Here is a 19144-nt window from a genome sequence, read left to right as displayed (position 1 = left end):
TGCAGCCACTATGGAGGACAGTATGGAGATTCCTTTAAAAACTAAAAATAGACTTACCGTATAATCTAGCCATCCCACTCCTGGACATATATCTGGAGAAAATTCTAATTCACACCCCAATGTTCATAGCAGTACTATTTACAATAGCCAAGACATGGAAGCAACCTAAATGTCATTGACAGATGAATGGATTAAGAAGATATGGTATATATACAATGAAATACTATTTAGCCACAAAAAAGAATGAGATACTGCCATTTGCAGCAATATGGATGAACCCAGAGATTATCCTGCTGAGTGAAGTAAGTCATAAAGGGGAAGACAAACATATGATATCACTTATATGTGGAATCTAAAATATGATACAAATGTTATTTACAAAACAGAAACAGACTCAGACAGAAAAATATATGGTTACCGGGGGGCAGGAGGGTGGGGGAAGGATAAATTAGGAGTTGGGGATTAGTAGACACAAACTACTATATATAAAATAAACAACAAGGTCCTACTGTATAGCACAGGGAATTATATTCAATATTCTATAATACACCATAATGGAAAAGAATACGAAAGAGAATGTATATACATGTATAGACAACTGAATCACTTTGCTGTACGCCAGCAACTAACACAACATTTTAAATCACCTATATTTCAATGTTTTAAAAAAGAGTAAAATAGATAAATAATTTGTGGTATAAATATATGGTAGAAGACTATACAGGGATGAGAATGAATGAAATACAACTATGTACACCATGGATGGATCAAACAAACACCCTAAGTGAAGAAGCCAGGCACAGGAGAGCATACACCACAGGATTCCATCTATAGAAAGTCAAAAATGGTGCATACTAATTCATGGTGTTGGAAATCAGGATACTGATTACTATTGGCTTAATGACTTAAATAGAAAATGAGAATTTTGAAGTTCTAGATTTCAAAATTCTGAAATTCTAGAATGTATAATATCTTGATATAAATACTCCTTACACAGATGTATGCCCTTTGTGAACATTAAGCTATATACATATGATTTGTGTACTTTTATTTATGTACAGTGAGCAGAGGTTAACAGCAAGCCTGTACTCTTTTTCTCCTAGATCTAGACCTGCCTGGGAGGACTTTAGGTTTGCCTCCTTCCAGCACCAGTCCCCTTGATATGTCCCAAATTAAGACAAATTTGGAGTGTTGGGTACCAGGGCCAGACATGTGTTTCATACACTGTGAAATCTCTGATCTGTGAGACAGCACATGGGCTGGGAGACTATTAACCGTAGACCCACACGACGGGTGAGAGACACAGGGAGAAGCTTCTTTGCATCACGATGAACCCCACAGCCCATGGCCTCACCACCAGCAAACATCCACACTCTCTAGGCAGGAGAGGAGGGAGCCAAGCATCTATGCAGATGGACAACTGGGAGACGTCTGTTGAGACTGAGGGCTATGCATGATCTTTCCTGTTCTGAGTCCTTCTAAAAGCCTAAACAAACTTAGTGCTGGATCAAATGCTACTGTGTCTTGTGAGTTTGATTGCCAAACACATTACTAATGCAATAGTGGGACTGTATATTACACATCAATAAAAAACTTACTAAAGAAAAAAATTCCTTTGTCTATTCTGGCCAAACTGTTAATCACACCAATCACATGTTCTGCTTGGCCTCCAAATTCCTTCCGTTTTCCTGAGCTTCCCCTCTCTCATTTGACCTCCTATCTTCTTTTTAGGACTCTCACACACAACCAACCCCTAAACTTCCTGTTTATTACTTATGCAGAGCTGATTAACTACTGCAGTACCTCACCCTAAACTAGTAACACTACCCACAGAGAGCTCACATCAATAACTAACATGAAGATTGGTTGGAAAACATAGTTCCCTTCCAGGAGAAGTTGTATGACTACTTCGCAAAGAAATTTTTTTTTCTTTTGCTGGACAGAGAATGCTGAATCTCTGTCTGAAGACATTCCACATTCACACATTATTTGGAGTCTCAGTTAGCTATGTGACAACCAGGCATTCCTTTCCTAGTTGGGTATCTCAAAATTTCCTGAATTGTTAATATAAAAGGAATAGAACTTCCTTGCCACCAACAATATATACTCTTAGAAGCGCCAGCTGCTGCCACGTGATGCCCCAGGAATTACTCTTTGCTCTGTACTGGCTTCCTGCACTAGAGGGATGGAGGATGCTCCATAGTCAGTCCTATCTTTTCAGTATTTGGGTTTGGGGCTTTTGGGGGGTTGGTGGGGGGAGTGAGGACGTCTAAGGATAGATACCTGTTTGCATATATTGGTAAGACTTTATTTCCTATGTCCTAACATTAACCTCCCCTCCCTCAGCTTTTGCTGATAAATTGTCTCATGCCTTCCTGAGCTAGACTTTCACACATCCTCCTTGAGCCAGCGTCTCAGTAGTAGCCTCTGTCTCACCTCCCCACAGCAGGATCGTAAGGGAAGTGGGGTGTGGTAGTTTCAGCAACAGCACAGTAACTCACACAAATATTTCTGACAGCACCACTTACATTATCAAGGTTGATAATTCTTGTGCCTGCTGCTCATTAGTTCAATGCACATTGACTGAGGACCACTGATGTTCTAATGGATCATTCCTGGAGTGGGCAAATGTGATTTAAAAGTCACAACTGTGGACAGCCAGTAACTTAGAATCTCACGAAACTCATAAAGCACGTTCCCCCAGAACCACGGTGCCGGGTGGGACAGCACACGAATAAGAGGCTCCTGTCGTTAACCCTCACGGTAATGACTGGTGCCTTCTGTCGCACCCTTCTCCCTGTGTACTTCTGAAGCACTCAGGACAGCAAAGCTCAATTTCCAATCATTTCCACATATGGTGCACGAGAAGTTAAGATTTACTTCTGATGACTGATTGTTCCATCTTGAGTCCAAAACCCTGAACTTCAAAAATAATGGAACTTAATGTAACATTTGGGTATCTTGTTTTTGTCTCCTCTTGCTCTCGTGGGAAAAACAAGTCATCCTCTAGAAGGGTACTAGAGGCACTTTCTATGACAAAATGAGACTTCTTAAATGGTCCAACTTCACACATACAAAGTGTGAAATCTCAGAACTAAGATTCCAGTTCTGAATTGTTGCAGACAATGGACATCGCTGGAAATAGAAATGTCACCAGGACCCACTCAAAGAAGAACTCTCTCCTATAACCATGCTCAATCCTGGAACACAGGAGACTGTCCCCCAGATAATCAGAAACATGCAAAAACAATCTGCTAAATAACACAGGGAAGGTTATGGGGGAGTTCCAGAAGGCTCACATTCACGTGGTTGGCAAAGGTGCATTTTTCATGAAACTCCGTACAGCTCAAAAGCATGACATTCTGCAGGGGCTGCTCCTTCATTCCAGGAGTTGGAAGACTTTATTTTCATCTTCTGTGCATGGGCCATCAAAGGAAAGAATGTCACTCTTCTTCAGGAAAGAAATGTCCTCAGACCCTTCCTCAGTAAAGGATGAGGTGTTCACGTGCCCTCAGGGGGCCTCGGGGCTGTTTTCAGGAAGAGTAGCCAGTTTGAAGGCCGCTATGGAGTATTTTTCCTTCCTTCAGACGCAAAGAATATTACAGAAAAATCAGAGCTTCGAAGTCTCTGTCAAATACGCATGTAGAAAAATTGTCAGAATATGCTTAAACTTTAAAAAGTTTGAAAAGTCTATGATCTTTGCGCTGTTTCCGAGAGTCAGTGCGTCTAAAGGAAAACATTCACCATTAGCCACCCACACACAGGGTTTCCCTGTGTGACAGTCTTGCCGGACGACGCCCTGGGTCGGCATTCCGTCCAGGTCACCAGGTTTCCGCGATCTCTGTGAGCACCCGCAGCAGCTCAGCAAACGTCGGGCGGCCTGCAGGTTTCTGGAAAAGGGAAGCGGAGGCGGTCAGCTCAGCTTAAGACTCACTCGGACAGCAGCCCTGGAACTTGCTGGCAGAGACCCGGATCTGGGCTGCTTCACCACGATCAGAAGACAAAGATATCCTGGCTGACACACAGGGCACGGATGGCAGGTGAGCGAGGCACAAGTGTGAAAATACAAGGGTGGAAAGCCCTCCAGAAATCAAATGACGGGAGCTGCAAACACCAGCCACGTGTGGCCGTTTCAATTAGTTAAAAATTCAATTAATTAATTCAGTTAATTAAAATTCAGTTCTCAGTCACACTAGCCACTTTTTAATTCTTTAACAGCCAGCTGCGGCTACCGTATTGGACAGCGCAGACACAGCACACTTCCAACATCACAGAAAGTTCCACTGGACAGTGCTGCCCTAGAGATCTGTTTGGATGACTTGATAGGCACGGGGTAAAGGAAGAGCTGGGAGAGAGGGGCTGCTGGGGTACCAAGCTCCCAAGCTCAGCCCCAGTTACTCACTACACCTGACCACCTGGGGAAAGAAAGATTTTAGTCAGAAAAGCAAAAGGCATGTTTTCACGAGGGACTTTGCAGGCCTTGGATCACAGGCAGTGCTGTCTTAAGGCTCAGTTAACAAAAATCTCAGACCATGAAGCCAAGGATTGGAGCATCTTTCCTCTTTCACCATGGGATGTGGTTTGACTCTGGCTCCATGAGGAAGCTCCATGTTATTTTTGGAATCCCTGGGAAATAGAATTACTCATAGTAGCCACATTCTCACAGGGGTCACCGGCAGCAGGGTTAGTGGGGAGACACCACCCCTAGTAGCTTGTAAACATAAGGCATCAATAAAAAAGACAGAGCAGATGGATGTGGGAGCACACGTGAGAGTCCTCCTTGAGACTCTGGGAATAAATTGTGGAGCTTTTTGCTGGTGCTGAGGTTGTGCAGGTAACAGAGCCTGTAACAGGTGTATCGACGCTAATGTAATCATGTTTGAAGCTAGAGGTGCCTCGTTTACTTGGTCCCCTTGTCAGCATCTCTTTTACCCCCTTCTCTGTCTCCTCTCCACAGATATGTAAAATCCCAACAAGCATACTGTGTGCACATATACAAGCATGTAGCTTAATATGCAATATATATTCCGGAGCTGTTTACATTGTTACTGCAAAGATGCTCGTAAGACATCTGTTTGCTACTAACAGCTTACTTTAACATTTTTTATGTCTTTCAAGATTCCTTGCAGAGCAGTTAATCATGTATAAAGTATTTTCATACACCAGGGAATCTTCATAAAATTAATATTTCTCTGGAATGGGAACAACCATATTGCTCTTGAAATATTGAATTTTCTCCTGTTTGTGAATTGGGAGTCAAGTAATTTCTTTTTCAGCCAGGAGGAAACCCCTCATCCAGCTGTAATTTTTCTGGGCTGAAACTGCCAGCTGGAAAGAGAGAGGAGCTGTCAAAATCACAGAGGGGTCTGCCTTGAAGGGGAGGGGTGTGTTGAGTCGGTGCCCAGAAAAGACGGAGGTGGGATATCAACTCCTCTGGCTTTATTTTTAAGCTTGGCATTTCAAGAAAAAGAGAAACTGGGCTCCCGAGAGAGAATTTTTCTGAGTAGAAGTTCCGGGCGCACATTCTGCCTTCATTTCTATTCTGTTTTAATCTCTCTATAGGAAGTCTTGAGTGTCACAGGAGAGATGAAATCCATTACTTCCAGCCTTGGAAAAAACAAGATGAATCAGAAGGACGTAAATAAAAACACCATCCTTCGCTTTCAGTGTGGAAGTGTAACAAGCCTGACTCTACCCTTAAGTCCTTAAATGGACTTTCCTTTTTCCACCAGCAGTGCTTAAAAGGAATAATATATCTCATCACTGAGGCTTCAGTGACATCGAGAGTTTCTGGGGCTCCAACCTCAGAAAGATAAGACTTGGAACATGCACTGAATTCCTCAAATGAAAGGCCACCGTCAGAAACAAAATGGATTAATGGTTTCGCAGTGGGAGTACTTCCGGCTCTCCGGGATCATTCCTGAGAAACAGAGACCTTGTCCTGCCATGACAGAGTCCTGGAGTAATGCTGGCGATAATCAGGTCTGCCCTCAGATGCTGGGACCGCCAACCCCTGCAGGAAAGTAAGGGACACTCACCTCATGCCAGCAGCTGTACATGACTTCATACAGGGACATGGGTGCCAGGTGAGGGCGGTAGAGCCTGAAGCCTTTAGAAATAGCTTCTACCACTTGCAAATTTGACTTATTTTCAAAAGGCATTTTTCCTTCTGTAAAAACTTCCCACATCAAAACTCCTGCAAATAAGTGCATGAAAACAAGAGGTTAGAGAACAATGTTTACTGGGAACTTAAAGAGCTGTTTCAAATTCCAAGGCATTCTCTTCCTCCTCCAGCCTTGAGTTACAATCATCCAGAGTGACGGGAAGCAGCCCTGTCCATCTTCGTTTTTGAAGACGTCTATAAACTGCATATATTCCCAGTGAAGTCCAGGCCCTTCCTTTTCCATTGGTCTCAATTGCCTCCTTATTGGAAGAAAATGCTGGCCGCATCTTCATTTCTAAGTACTGCTCATGCCTCCACACCCTGAAATCAATGGAGCTTCCTGCCATTCCATAGAAAATGACAGAATTGCATGATCCCCTGTTGCCTGCAGAGTTTACCAACCAACAGAAGGTATGTGTACCCCTCTTCCTACCAAAAGACAGACTGCTGGATAGAACCCCCAGAAAATCTGTCAGGGGCTCTGTATATAAACAGGTATTCAAAAGTCATTGATTGATTGATTGATTGATGGGTGAAACTCCTTCAAGGCTCCCAATTTGAGTTTATTTAATTACCCACTTATGCTACAAATGTGTGTTAGGTATTGATCAGAGGCCAGGCACAGGCTAGTGCCAGAGGATTCTTAAGCCTGAAAGCAGTCCATGTGCTCGAGAAGCTCACTGTCCAGTGGGGAAGGAAGACAAGGGGTCAGGTAAAACTCAGGGAGTTCTCGTTGTTCAGCAGCCACCTGGTGAGGTGCTCGTGTTCTATCCATCAGTCTCACAATGTAGCTGCTCTCTAGTACAGCTTACAATGTCACCTACCAAGACTACCACATGTCACTAGAAAGCTAATAAGATCAGTGGTACAAGCCTAACCTCACTGTGGACAATAAAATTCATCCCCTTTGAGGGTACAGATGTCTCTCCAAACCCAAGATGCCACCCAGGAAGGTCTGGATGAAAGAAAATAGATTACTGTTCATTTATTGCAATTTTTTTAAGTCAACTCAAAGAACAAACTCCACTGGACATGGGTCCAAGGTGTCTTTTTCTCAATGAGGAACATTACCCAATATAAATAGCAACTGATAGATCCCAAGGAGGCCTATGTCTAATTTCACAAAATATAAAGGTAATGACGTAAATGAGATAGCATTGCTCGTAGTTAGACAATGAAGTTTATTAATCACACTCAAAATTCAATGATACCATAAGATCAGTTCTCCTTGCAAGTCTCTGTCGTGTGGAAAAGTTGGCTGAGTTTGTTTTCTAGATCAGTAGATTCTGCTATGGTTTTGCAACAAGTGCTCAATGGGAAGGGAAAAGATCCAAAAGGCAGACTTATGTAAGAATGCGTGTGACACAAATTTTATTTACAAACCAAAAATAGACTCACAGACAGCAAACTATGGTTACCAAAGGGGAAAGGGCAGTGGGGGGAGATAAATTGGGAGTTTGGGATTAACAGATACACATCACTATATATAAAATAGATACACAACAAGGATCTACTATATAGTACAGGGAACTATACTCATTTTCTTGCAATAACATATAATGGTAAAGAATCTGAAAATATATATACGCATGTATGTGTATATATAACTGAATCGCTTTGCTGTACACCTGAAACTAACACTGTAAATCAACTACACTTCAATAAAAAATATGAAAAGTGAAAAAAAAAAGAAAGAGTATGACACCAGTTGCCAAAGACACCCTGATGTGTTCAGAATACCTAAGACAGAAACACAGTCATAGGAAGACTTTCAGCAACATTATATTAAGAAATCAAAGTTAAAAGAGATTGGCCTTGCCACTTGCAGCAACATGGATGTCCCTGGAGAATGTCATTCTAAGTGAAGTAAGCCAGAAAGAGAAAGAAAAATACCACATGAGATCATTCATATGCGGAAACTTAAAAAAAACAAATAAATACATAACAGAAACAGACTCATAGACATAGAATACAAACTTGTGGTTGCCAAGGGGGCCGGGGGTGGGAAGGGACAGACTGGGATTTCAAAATGTAGAATAGATAAACAAGATTATACTGTATAGCACCGGGAAATATATACAAGATCTCAAGAGAAAACATCTCAAGAGAAAAAAATGTAACAATGAATATACTTACGTTCATATATAACTGAAAAATTGTGCTCTACACTGGAGTTTGACACAACATTGTAAAATGACTATAACTCAATGGAAAAAAAAAGTTAAAAAAAAAGAGATTGGCCTATATTATTAAACAAAGCTCCAAAAAATGAACATCAAATTCACTCACCAAATGACCAGACGTCAGATTTGCTGCTATACTTGTTGAAATGGAAAACTTCAGGAGGGGACCACTTGATTGGGAACTTGGCTCCAGAAGAACTGATATATTCATCATCCAAAACGTACCTAGGGCAGTCAGATTTCAAAGCACATTGTGTTCATTACCTCTGTTTCCTTCAAATCCTTTTAGTTAACTCTGATTTCTAAAATACAAACTGTTTTACCCCAGGAAGGTTCTGTATATCTTCTCTTTTTGCTATCAAAGTGGAAGAGAATCCCTTATGGAATTTCCTCCTTAAACCAAGACTCAATTGTGTTTATTTCATTTGGATCTCAAAATACCTTAGCAATTCTTCAGTCTAAAACACATCCCACTTATCAGTTATGAGAAATTCTAAATTCTGCGAAGAACAACCAAGATTATTTTTTCAAAGATAAATACTTGTGGAAGAATAAATTCAAAATTGAATGCTTTATTTTCTTTCTTTATACATATATTTTTGGTAGGGCAGAGAAGGGGAAAATAAAAGTATTTGAACATAATATATCTGGTGCGTAAAATCTCTCGTGCATTTGAATGGCCCTAAACGGAAAGTAATCAGGAACAGCTATAAAGTTCTTTAAAATGTAACGACAAAAAAAGTAATAAACCCTCTCTCTTTTTTGAGAATTGCATGCAAGAACATCCAAGTGTGGGAATCTGAAAAGAAAGGATAGCTAACCTGTGCCATGCAGCTCCTTGCATGTGCAATACAGTATTTTTGAAATAAGTATTAATGCTTCCCCACACACCTCCTTTTTTCCCCACATACCTTACCTCACCCCATCTTTAAGCCCTTTATTGAGCCCGAGATCATTCTACCAGGGGAAAGAGTGAATAATAGAAATCAAAAGGAAAAGAGCCACATTTATTATAGCTTTTGAGTTTCAAAAGTCTAGACTTTCTAGAGAAGGAGAAGGACTGTGTTATTAACAAAATATTTGGTAGAATGGCTCATGAATATGAGTGATATCTCACTATCACCACCACCATCCATTCTGCTAGAAAAATATCCCGTATAAGACATGACATAGTTTTATTCATAATGACCTGAAAGTAGATCAGAATAGCTTAGAGGACCCAGCTAAAACTGGTGCACGTCTTAAAGTTCAAAGTGGGTCAGTAGACCATCCAACCACATCAATACTTCCCTCCGAGGAAACAGAGCAAAGCCAATAACGTCTTCAGTTTGTCCACAGGCAAATGTAAGAGTCCCTTTTATAAGTAAACAGACAAAACAGAGCAGCATGTACCTTGTCATTCCAAAGTCTGAAATTTTTACTATGCTTGTAGAACTGACCAAGCAGTTCCTCGCCGCCTATAGACAGAAGAAAAGAATCCCGGTTTGAATACAAGGGTTTTTTCCAAGCGTTTCTCTTCTCCTTTTTCTCACCCGACTTGGGCCCCAGCACTACTTCTCTGTGTGAGCAGACACGTTATTTTTACAGTGATGCCTGTCAATCCTGTCTATGTATGATTCACCACGTCTGCCCTCGTGTTGTTACATAGTTCGATAAGTCGGGGGACCGGGCAGGATAGGCGGAGGAGAGGGACGATGGCTGGGAAGATGGCAGTATCCCTGCCTCCAGCATAAAGGGGCTTTACTTCCTCTAAGTGAGAGCCAGCAAGAAACCGGTTGGGACCCGACAGCCGCAACTGCACAGCAGCAAAAAGAACCTAACTGGACATGACCCAGTGCCCATGGTAATATTATTAGCACTGTGGTTTAGCACCCCCATGGGTTTTTCTGTCTACACCACAGGGAAGGCCATGCGCAAAGGGACCAAACATGTAAGCACTCCAGGGGCAAGAGCCATCAATCCATCAAAAGACCACCTCTGAGTGGGGGTGTAAGAGAAAGGGTGGACAAGGATCATCCCTTTTCCTCACTCGGATCAGCCCACCTCCAGATCTTGGATGTGTACTTTCCCTTTTCTAAATAAATCCTCTAAAATCTTTTACTACACAACATACCATCTCCCGTTTGTAATCTTATCTTTTGGGTATGACAAGAACTGGGGTCTTCTTCTCTTTTCTTTTGGGGTACCAATGTGATGGATTTTAATGATTCTTCAAAGAAATTTAAAAAACGAACAGAAATTTTTTAAACGTGTAATCTTTCTCAAGAAGTATCTTTGGTACGAATCAGGATTAACTCAATCTAAGAGATAAACTATGAATGTTGGTAAAAAAAACAATGTGTATTTTTAAATTTAGCTTCATAAATAAAAAGAGGAAACTCCAATATGCACGAGGAATAAGGGACAGTCAGTATATATCTTTGGGATTTTTAATTGCTAATAAAAACTAAGAAACTGTATTTTAAAACTTACACTACATTAAATATAACCATTTACAGTGATACTTTATCATTTCTGTGATGAACTAAATATAGTGTGAACTGAATAAAATGTAGAGACAATTAATTTGATACGAAAACAATCCATTTTCAGTCAGCCTAGTCAAAAAAATCATTGATTTGGTTATTTAGCCCCATGTAGGTTAATGATTTGACAGAATTTTTTCCTTTTCAGCTAGTCTGTAGTTCGGTCAGTCCAAAAAGAAGCAGAAAACCTGAAGCGGAGAGCCAGAAGGAGCCAGTTTGGAAGAAGCTGACAAATGCCTGCAGTGATCTCAAAGCCAAACCACAAGGCAAGCCCTCGACAGGAAAGACTCCTCTTTAGCGGATATATTTTAAGTGGCACGTAGGTGGAGAAAACAGAACACAAAAGACGGTGATCAAGGAAGAAACCAAGACTAGGAAGGGCTGCAGATGCCACCCAGAGCAAACAGAATGACCAGACCTGTCACCCAACTAAATTTTGAATTCTAATCCTTATCAGGAAGGGCAAACCTACAGAGACTCAGGAAAGTGAGCGAGATGGAGCAGACACCATAGCCACCCATCCAAAAGCGCGCTCAGTGGCTCCCGTGTGCTGGCCCCTGGGGAAGGGGCCACACAGCATCAAACAACGGCCGAGCTGTGGCAGCACAGCTGAGCTTTCCCATGTGCCAGGCGCTGCTTTAACCACTGACACATATTAATTCACGTAACCCTCCCAACGAGCCTGTAGGAAGGAAGTGCTGAAACTACTACCACTTTACCAGCGAGCCAGCTTGCCCAAGGTCACACGGCTGGTAAGAAACAGAGGGGAGATTTTAACCAGCTCTGGAGCAGCGTTCTCAATCTTGACTGCACAGGGGACTCAACAGGGACATTTTCAAAAAAAATGCTGATGGCCAGATTCGACCCCCAGCGATGGGGATTTCGCTGGTCTGGGCTATGGGCTGGGTACTGCGATGTTCTAAAAAGCTCCCAGGTGATTCTAACGCACAGCTAAGTTTGAGAACCACTGGTCTGCAACTTGTGTTCTCATCACACTGCACTGCAGAAGTCTAGGCCTTGATGTCAAGTTGTTTACAGAGCCTAGTATCTGTATAAACAATGTAAACAACTATTACCGGAAGTAGTAAATAATAAATGCCATGAGAGCTCTAAGTCGTGCGTAGGACAAGCAGTGGTATGCTGGGACCAGTGAACGTATGCCCCCTTTCTCTCCCCAGCATAGCCTAGCCTGAACGATGGATTATATGGTCCCATGGCCATGGCTGACGGAAGTACAGGACCACCGCTCGGTGACAGTGTCAGGGACTTCTCATACATTTGCAAATTCTCATTGGGTTTACTTTGGGGACTTAGAAATGAGACATGGAAGGACACAAAAGGAACAGTATGAATATCATGAATAAACATGGAGCAGGTAGAAAATGTTTTTCAAGGCTCTTCACCATTGTACTCCAGTGCCTCGCAGAGTGCTTGGCATACTCTGGGCACTCAGACATCCTTGATTACTGGTTGAAAGAAAGACAAGTAGAAGGAAGAGAAGGAAGAAGAGAGGGAGGGAGAGGAAGGAAAGGTAAATTAGTTTTAGTTGGTAGATTAGCGGTGATTAATTAGTTCAAGGCTTATTTAGAGTAACACTTTCCTTGGCTACAGCATCAATGGGCAATTAAAAATAAAGTGACATTTCCCAACAAATTACATGAATAGGAAAATCTTTAAAATTAAGCCAAGGGGTGGGGAGGGTATATAGCTCAGTGGTAGAGCACGTGCTTAGCATGCATGAGATCCTGGGTTCAATTCCCAGTACCTTCACTAAAAAAAAAGGGAGATAAACCTAATTACCTCCTCCCCCACCCCCCAAAAAAAGCTTAAAAAATTTTTTTAAAAACTAAGCCAAGGGATGCATTATTTAAAGTTTTGGAAGACTTCAACTGTCATGTCCTTCTGAAAATAAGTACAATACGTAAAATAATCAGCGACCTTGCACCGTACTTACTAAATCCCTGTGAATAAAGCAGTTCCTCTCCAGATACTCCATCCCTTCACAGATATCTTGGCACATACTCAGCAGCATCTCCTTCCTAAGCTTTCCTTTTCTCTCTCTGAGATAGTCAAGCAGGCAGCCATTTTCCATAAACTCTGTCACAATATACAGGGGCTTCCGCTGTATACATACTCCATAAAGCTGAACAAGCCGTGAATGAGATAATTTCCTGTTTAAGAAAAACACAGACCCATGAGCAGAGTCGTCTTTGCATTTCAAAGTATTTGGACTCAACTGGTGATGTTTTCCATCCCCACATAACGTTCATCATTGAGCTGTGATTAAAAAATAGCCCATCCACAGAGAAAGGAGAACAGTTTCCTTTCCACTTTACACCCTGAGAAAGTGGGGTCAAGAGTTCACACAGCGCTTCCTAAGTCATTGTAGATATAGAGCAGTGCATGCCCCATATTCTGTTTTGCTCTTTTCTAATTTGTAAGCCCTTTGCTTCCTCATTACTGCTACTTTTTGCCCAGTTTCTGTCCCTTGAGTCTCAACCGTCCCAATTGCAGTTGCCTAGCAAAAAGTTCTAGACAGACAGGAGGGAGGAAAGAGTGATTGATGCATATTTAAAAAGAAAATTAAATTCTAAAGAATAAAGGCATTTACATCATTAAAAAGTCCACAAACAATAAATGCTGGAGAAGGTGTAGAGAAAAGGGAACCCTCCTATACTGCTGGTGGGAATGTAGTTTGGTGCAGCCATTATGGAAGACAGTACGGAGATTTTTCCAGAAAGTAAAAACAGACTTATCATATGATCTAGCAATCCCACTTCTGGGCATATATCTAGAGGGAACTCTAATTTGAAAAGATACACGCACCCCAATGTTCACAGTAGCACTATTTACAATAGCCAAGACATGGAAGCAACCTAAATGTCCATCAACAGATGACTGGATAAAGAAGTTGTGGTATATTTATACAATGGAATACTACTCAGCCATAAAAAGAATAAAATAATGCCATTTGCAGCAACATGGATGGACTTAGAGATTGTCATTCTAAGTGAAGTAAGACAGAAGGAGAAATAAAAATACCATAGGATATCCTCATATGTGGAATCTAAAAAAAGGAAGAAGACAAAAATGAACTCTACAAAACAGAAATGGACTTGCAGACATAGTAAACAATCTCATGAATTTATAATGTTAAAGCTTCTTTTTCAAAATCTAAAATACTTTAGCATGAAGACATGATGTAGAAATAAGGAATGAAATGAAATGAGATACAAGTGAAAAATTTTTTAGAGAAATTAAAATTATTTATATATATTTGCTATTATATGTGCAACTAGTTCACATTATCTACTTATATGCACTGCTACTAATAAGCCACATCCAGAGACACAAACCCTAAACAACTAAAATGAAGGATCCTTTAAAAGCAATGCAGGGTTATAACAATTTAAATAAAATGTAATGTTCTAATCAAAACAGCTGAATTCAAGTTGCTGTTTTATCACCCATTGATGCCTGACCAGGGACGACTTACTTTAAACTTCTAAGCCTCACTTTTTTTATATGTAAAATGGGGCTAATAGAACCTGTCCTTCTTCCTCCCAGTGAACATTAAATGAGTGCAAGCCCCCAATTTACACTCCAAAATACAGTGGTTAGGAACATAGTAGAGGTTTCAAGTCACTCCTCTAGGGCACTGGGAAAACTATACAGGATGACAACAGCTTTGGTTAACAGTTATGGCAACTACTATAGATCAGGTATACAGCAGTTGCCCAATAAGTATTTGCTGATTATTATATTAGATAGGACGATGGACTTCATGCCCGACACTGTTTTAATTTCAATTCTTCATGCCCAATAACCATTTTGATTTCAATTAGAAACTCTTCCAATGTTTTGCTGAGGAACTGTAGGCAAATCATGTAAGTTTTCAAACTTTCTTTTTTATCATTTGTAAAATTGGAGTCTTAACAAAACCTACCTCACAGAATCTTGGTAAGGATTCATTAACTCATTCAATAGTCCACAAATATTTTCTGAACACCAACTACATGCTAGCCATCACTTTAAGCACTCACCAGGTTGTAGAGAGAGAAAAAGAAGGCTCCATCATTGTGGAGCTTATGTTCTAGTGGGGGAGAAACAAAATAAATACACATGAAACTCTGAAATAGTGACGAGTGCTTTGATGGAAATAGAAAAGCATAGGCAGAATAGAAAGCATTGCAGGGCGGTGGCAGGGTTGCTGCCAATTAAACAGAGTAGTTAGGGGAGATATCCTGGTGGAGGGGACATTTAAATTACACACCTACCAAAATGAAAGTAACATGTACCAAGCTGTATATTCTTGGCAGATAGAGCTCAATGTGTATCAGCTATTTAATTTTTTAAAGATGACTGTATTTGCAAAATGACATTAGAATGGAATTTTTCCTGTCTCACTTTCAAAAAAATCAGGGGAAAAAAAAGCTACATTCAAGCCTAAGGACACATTTTATCTGAACTGACTTAAAAATAAGCCTTGTAGCCTCATTCCTGCCTCCGTAAACTGCCAGGGACTATTTCTCTTCCTCACACTCCATGCATCTTCCATTGCCCTCAAAACATCATCCTCAGAGATCCTGACCCCAGGCCTGAGCCTCAAGGATCCCCACATAGTGATGTCAGAGATGTCATTATGGCAGGTTCTCTAGGGGAGCAGTCATTTGTCAGCCACCCATGTAACCAGACAGCAACAACCCAAACATTCAAATAAAAAGAACTGTAATTTATTAAAAGGGCTCCTAATAAAATATAATGAAATTTGAAGTAAAAGTGATACATTTTTCCTCAAAGTTTAAATTGCCCTTATGAGATGCATATATTTAAACATCTCAGAAGAGGGATTTAAGCTCTAATTCTTTCATTTTGATAGGGGTTCTAGGATGAATCCAACTTTCCCTTAATCCCATGTCTCCCTTTCATTCTTCTATTTATTATACCTATTTAATCCAACACACAGGAACGGAATTTTTATCTATCCTTTAGATATAGGAAAACCACGATCTGATGCACGTAGTATCAGGGAGCAAAGGCCAGTAGGGTAACCAAGGGGCACAGAAACGTCTTAGGGAAGCTGATGTCACCGGAAAATTGTGCTCATCACTTCCCTGGAAATTCATTTTACAGTAAGTGGATGGAAAGGACATTCTGATGGGACACTTGGGGTATTGGTTGGGATCCCCAAGAGACATCACTGCTCTGTCTTCAAATAATGGGTCAAGTTAATCACCCTTAGTTTTGAAGGGGTTGTTTTTGCTTTTTTCAACTAGAGTCTGCAAGTTTGGAACACAACTAAATTGCTTTGGGTAATAAAACAGGATCTAGGTAATGTCACCTGGAGTTTTCCCTCTTGACCACATTGCTGCTCCTCTAAGTAAACGTTCAACAAATACTTAAAGAATATTGATCTGAATTATGCCAAAAGATTGACCTATTCTGGTCCAGCCAAGGTTACTGATGAAAACGCCAGCCAAAGGTTCAATTGAGGCAAAATACTACTCCGGGAAATCACAGAAGAGCAGTATCCAATGATCTGCAAAGAGCCACTTCTGTCAGAGCTCAGGATTCTTAAATTCTCTGAAAATAAATTTTGTATCCTTTTATCACTATTTAATTTTTTTCATTGAAGTATAGTTGGTTTACGATGTTGGGTTAATTTCCGGTGTACAGTATAATGTTTCAGTTTCAGTTATATATATATATATATATATATATATATTCCTTTTCATATTCTTTTCCATTATTGGCTACTACAAGATATTGAATATAGTTTCTTGTGCTATACAGTAGGACCTTGTAATTTATCTATTTGATACATAATAGTAGTTAGTATCTGCATATCCTGAACTCTCAATTTTTCCCTCCCCTCCCCACTTCCCCTTTGGCAATCGTAAGTTTGTTTTCTATGTCTGTGAGTCTGTTTCTGTTTTGTAAATAAGTTCATGTGTGTCATTTTTTTATATTCCACATATAAGTGATATCATATGGTATTTTTATTTCTCTTTCTGGCTTACTTTATATCACTGTTTAGACAAAAATCAGTATTTTTGCTTCTGAGAAAAGGAAAAAAATGTGCCTTTTAAGCACCTATTATTGAGCTGAAAAGAACATACATGCTTGTCACTTTCATAGATTAATCTTATTCAGTTCACACATTGATCCAGTGGGTTAGGTGTTGTTATCCCCATTTTACAGGTGAGGAAATTGAGGCCTGGAAAAGTGAAGTAACACCCAAGCCACACAAAGTTCAAACAATTTGCCCAGGTCACACAACTAGCTTGGGCAGAGTTATGACAGAAATCCAGATGTGACTGACTCTAACATCTGTGTTCTTTCCATGACACCAGGACGTTGTGCAACACTTATCTGGGTACCACATATACTTACATCATCACTTTAGCCTCTTCAATGAAATCCTCTTCAGACATGGAGCCTTCGTTGATGGCCTTGATAGCTACCTGGACATGTGCTCGCCATTTGCCTAAATGGACCACCCCAAACTGACCGCTTCCAATCTCCTTTACAAAAGCCAACTCAGACGGGTCTATCTCCCACTTTTCTGGAAAAGTAAAACATGTGTTACAAGCAGGGGAAACATGTTAAATTTTTAGAGCTAGAAAAGATTTAGGAGTTATCTAGACCTATTCTCCTACAAAGAGGTTTAAAAAAATTTATAAATGAGTGTAAGAGACCTGTCACCATTTTAAATACCCTCATTGTGACTTTAAAGTGTAATTCCAGAATTCAAGTTTAAAAATACAAACTTTAGTTCCTTGGAGAGAAATTACAGGTATCAAAACATGCTTTTTTTCCTGAGATGCCCAGGATGAATCACAGTTCTGTGCCTTTCTAAACTATGCCTACCAAACCTAGACCTGGGACCTACAATATGTGTGTCCCCAGTCCGTTTATGTCCTGCTGAGTAAACTTGTGACACAGAGAACATTTGGGCTCCCCTGTCTCAGCTTCTTTTATTGTTCCTCTGCCCACTCCCACCCCTCAAGGGTTTTTCTGCCCTTTCTCCTTTGCAAAAAGTCTAATCAATGTATCTAATAAACATTTCCAATATTAAGGTTCTAATCCATATTTAAATGTATGTTTGCAATGAGATTTGCATTACTGAATATTTCTCATTCAACAGATATAAATCAGAAGAAAAAAAAGCAAAAGAAAGAACTGTTTTTAAATTCACCCTCTGGAAAACTCTTGAAAATCAAATCTTAACTTTTTAAGTATCTCCGTTTATATAGCAACACCACCATCTGCTGGACATTTAGAATAATGCATTTAAAAGAGTTGTAAGGGCTTATCGTCATTTTTTCCAGCTTTTCTTTCTTCCTTTTTTTAAAAATTTCATTATTTATTTATTTAAATAATTTACTGAGGTGAAGTTCACAATCTAGAAATTAATCATTTTAAAATAAACAATTCAGTGGCATTCAGTACATTCACAATGTTGTGCAAACACCACCTCTGTCTAGTTCCAAAACATTCCCATCACCCAAAATAAAATCTCTTACATATCGAGCACTTTCTCTCTTTTGACACCCTCCTCCCAGCCCCTAGTAACCACCAAAATGCATTCTCTTTCTTTGGATTTATCTGCTCTGGATATTTCTTTTTTTTTTTAATTTACATATATATATACTGTTCATTGTTTCCAAGAACAGTTTAGAGCTTTAGCTTTTTAAACTTACATAGTTATCAAAGGAATAACGCCAACCACAAAGTAAGAATTAACATAATGCAGTAATCCAATCATAAAGGACAGTCAAATGTGCTTACACACATACAAGAAATCAGTTATCTAAGTTATAAATAGTAAGTAGTTCATTTGTGTTCTTTTCTTTAAGATTCCACAAATAAGCGATATCATGTGGCATTTTTCTTTCTCTTTCTGGCCTAATAGGTGTGTTTTGAAAGTAACACAGGAGAAAATATACATGACTTTGGGGTGGCATAGATTTATTCAACAAGTTATAACCATAAAGGAAAATATTGATAAATTATACTTCAAAAAATCCTATTTATTAAATACACCCCGTTAAGGGAATGAAAAAGTAAGCCACAAACTGGGAGAAGATGTTTCTTACAACACAAAACCAACAAAGAGTTCCTAGTCAAAATAAGAATAAATCAGTTAGGAAAAGGCAGATAATCCTATTTTTTAAGAGTTAAAAAAAAAACTTGGAAAAGAGGGTAGAGTATAGCTCAGTGGTAAAGTATGTGCTTAGCATGCACGAGATCCTGGGTTCAATCCCCAGTAC

The 19144-nt window shown here is 39.9% G+C and overlaps 1 protein-coding gene across 1 annotated transcript in view; it reads right to left on the bottom strand.

Moving 5' to 3' along the window:
• Positions 1-2863: 2863 nt before the first annotated feature.
• The window catches only part of TXK (TXK tyrosine kinase), a 41480-nt gene continuing 25199 nt past the window's right edge, over positions 2864-19144 (bottom strand). The window contains exons 9-14 of the mRNA XM_006198109.4: positions 17265-17436; positions 12826-13042; positions 9739-9803; positions 8453-8571; positions 6039-6196; positions 2864-3890 (exon numbers count right to left, since the gene is read on the bottom strand). Coding sequence (XP_006198171.1) covers positions 3822-3890; positions 6039-6196; positions 8453-8571; positions 9739-9803; positions 12826-13042; positions 17265-17436 — 800 coding nt within the window. The 3' untranslated portion in view covers positions 2864-3821. The remainder of the gene's footprint in view (positions 3891-6038; positions 6197-8452; positions 8572-9738; positions 9804-12825; positions 13043-17264; positions 17437-19144) is intronic.

The sequence above is a fragment of the Vicugna pacos genome, chromosome 2, assembly GCF_048564905.1.
Source record: "Vicugna pacos chromosome 2, VicPac4, whole genome shotgun sequence".
NCBI classification, from domain to species: domain Eukaryota; kingdom Metazoa; phylum Chordata; class Mammalia; order Artiodactyla; family Camelidae; genus Vicugna; species Vicugna pacos.
This window is presented reverse-complemented; position numbering and strand designations above follow the sequence as displayed.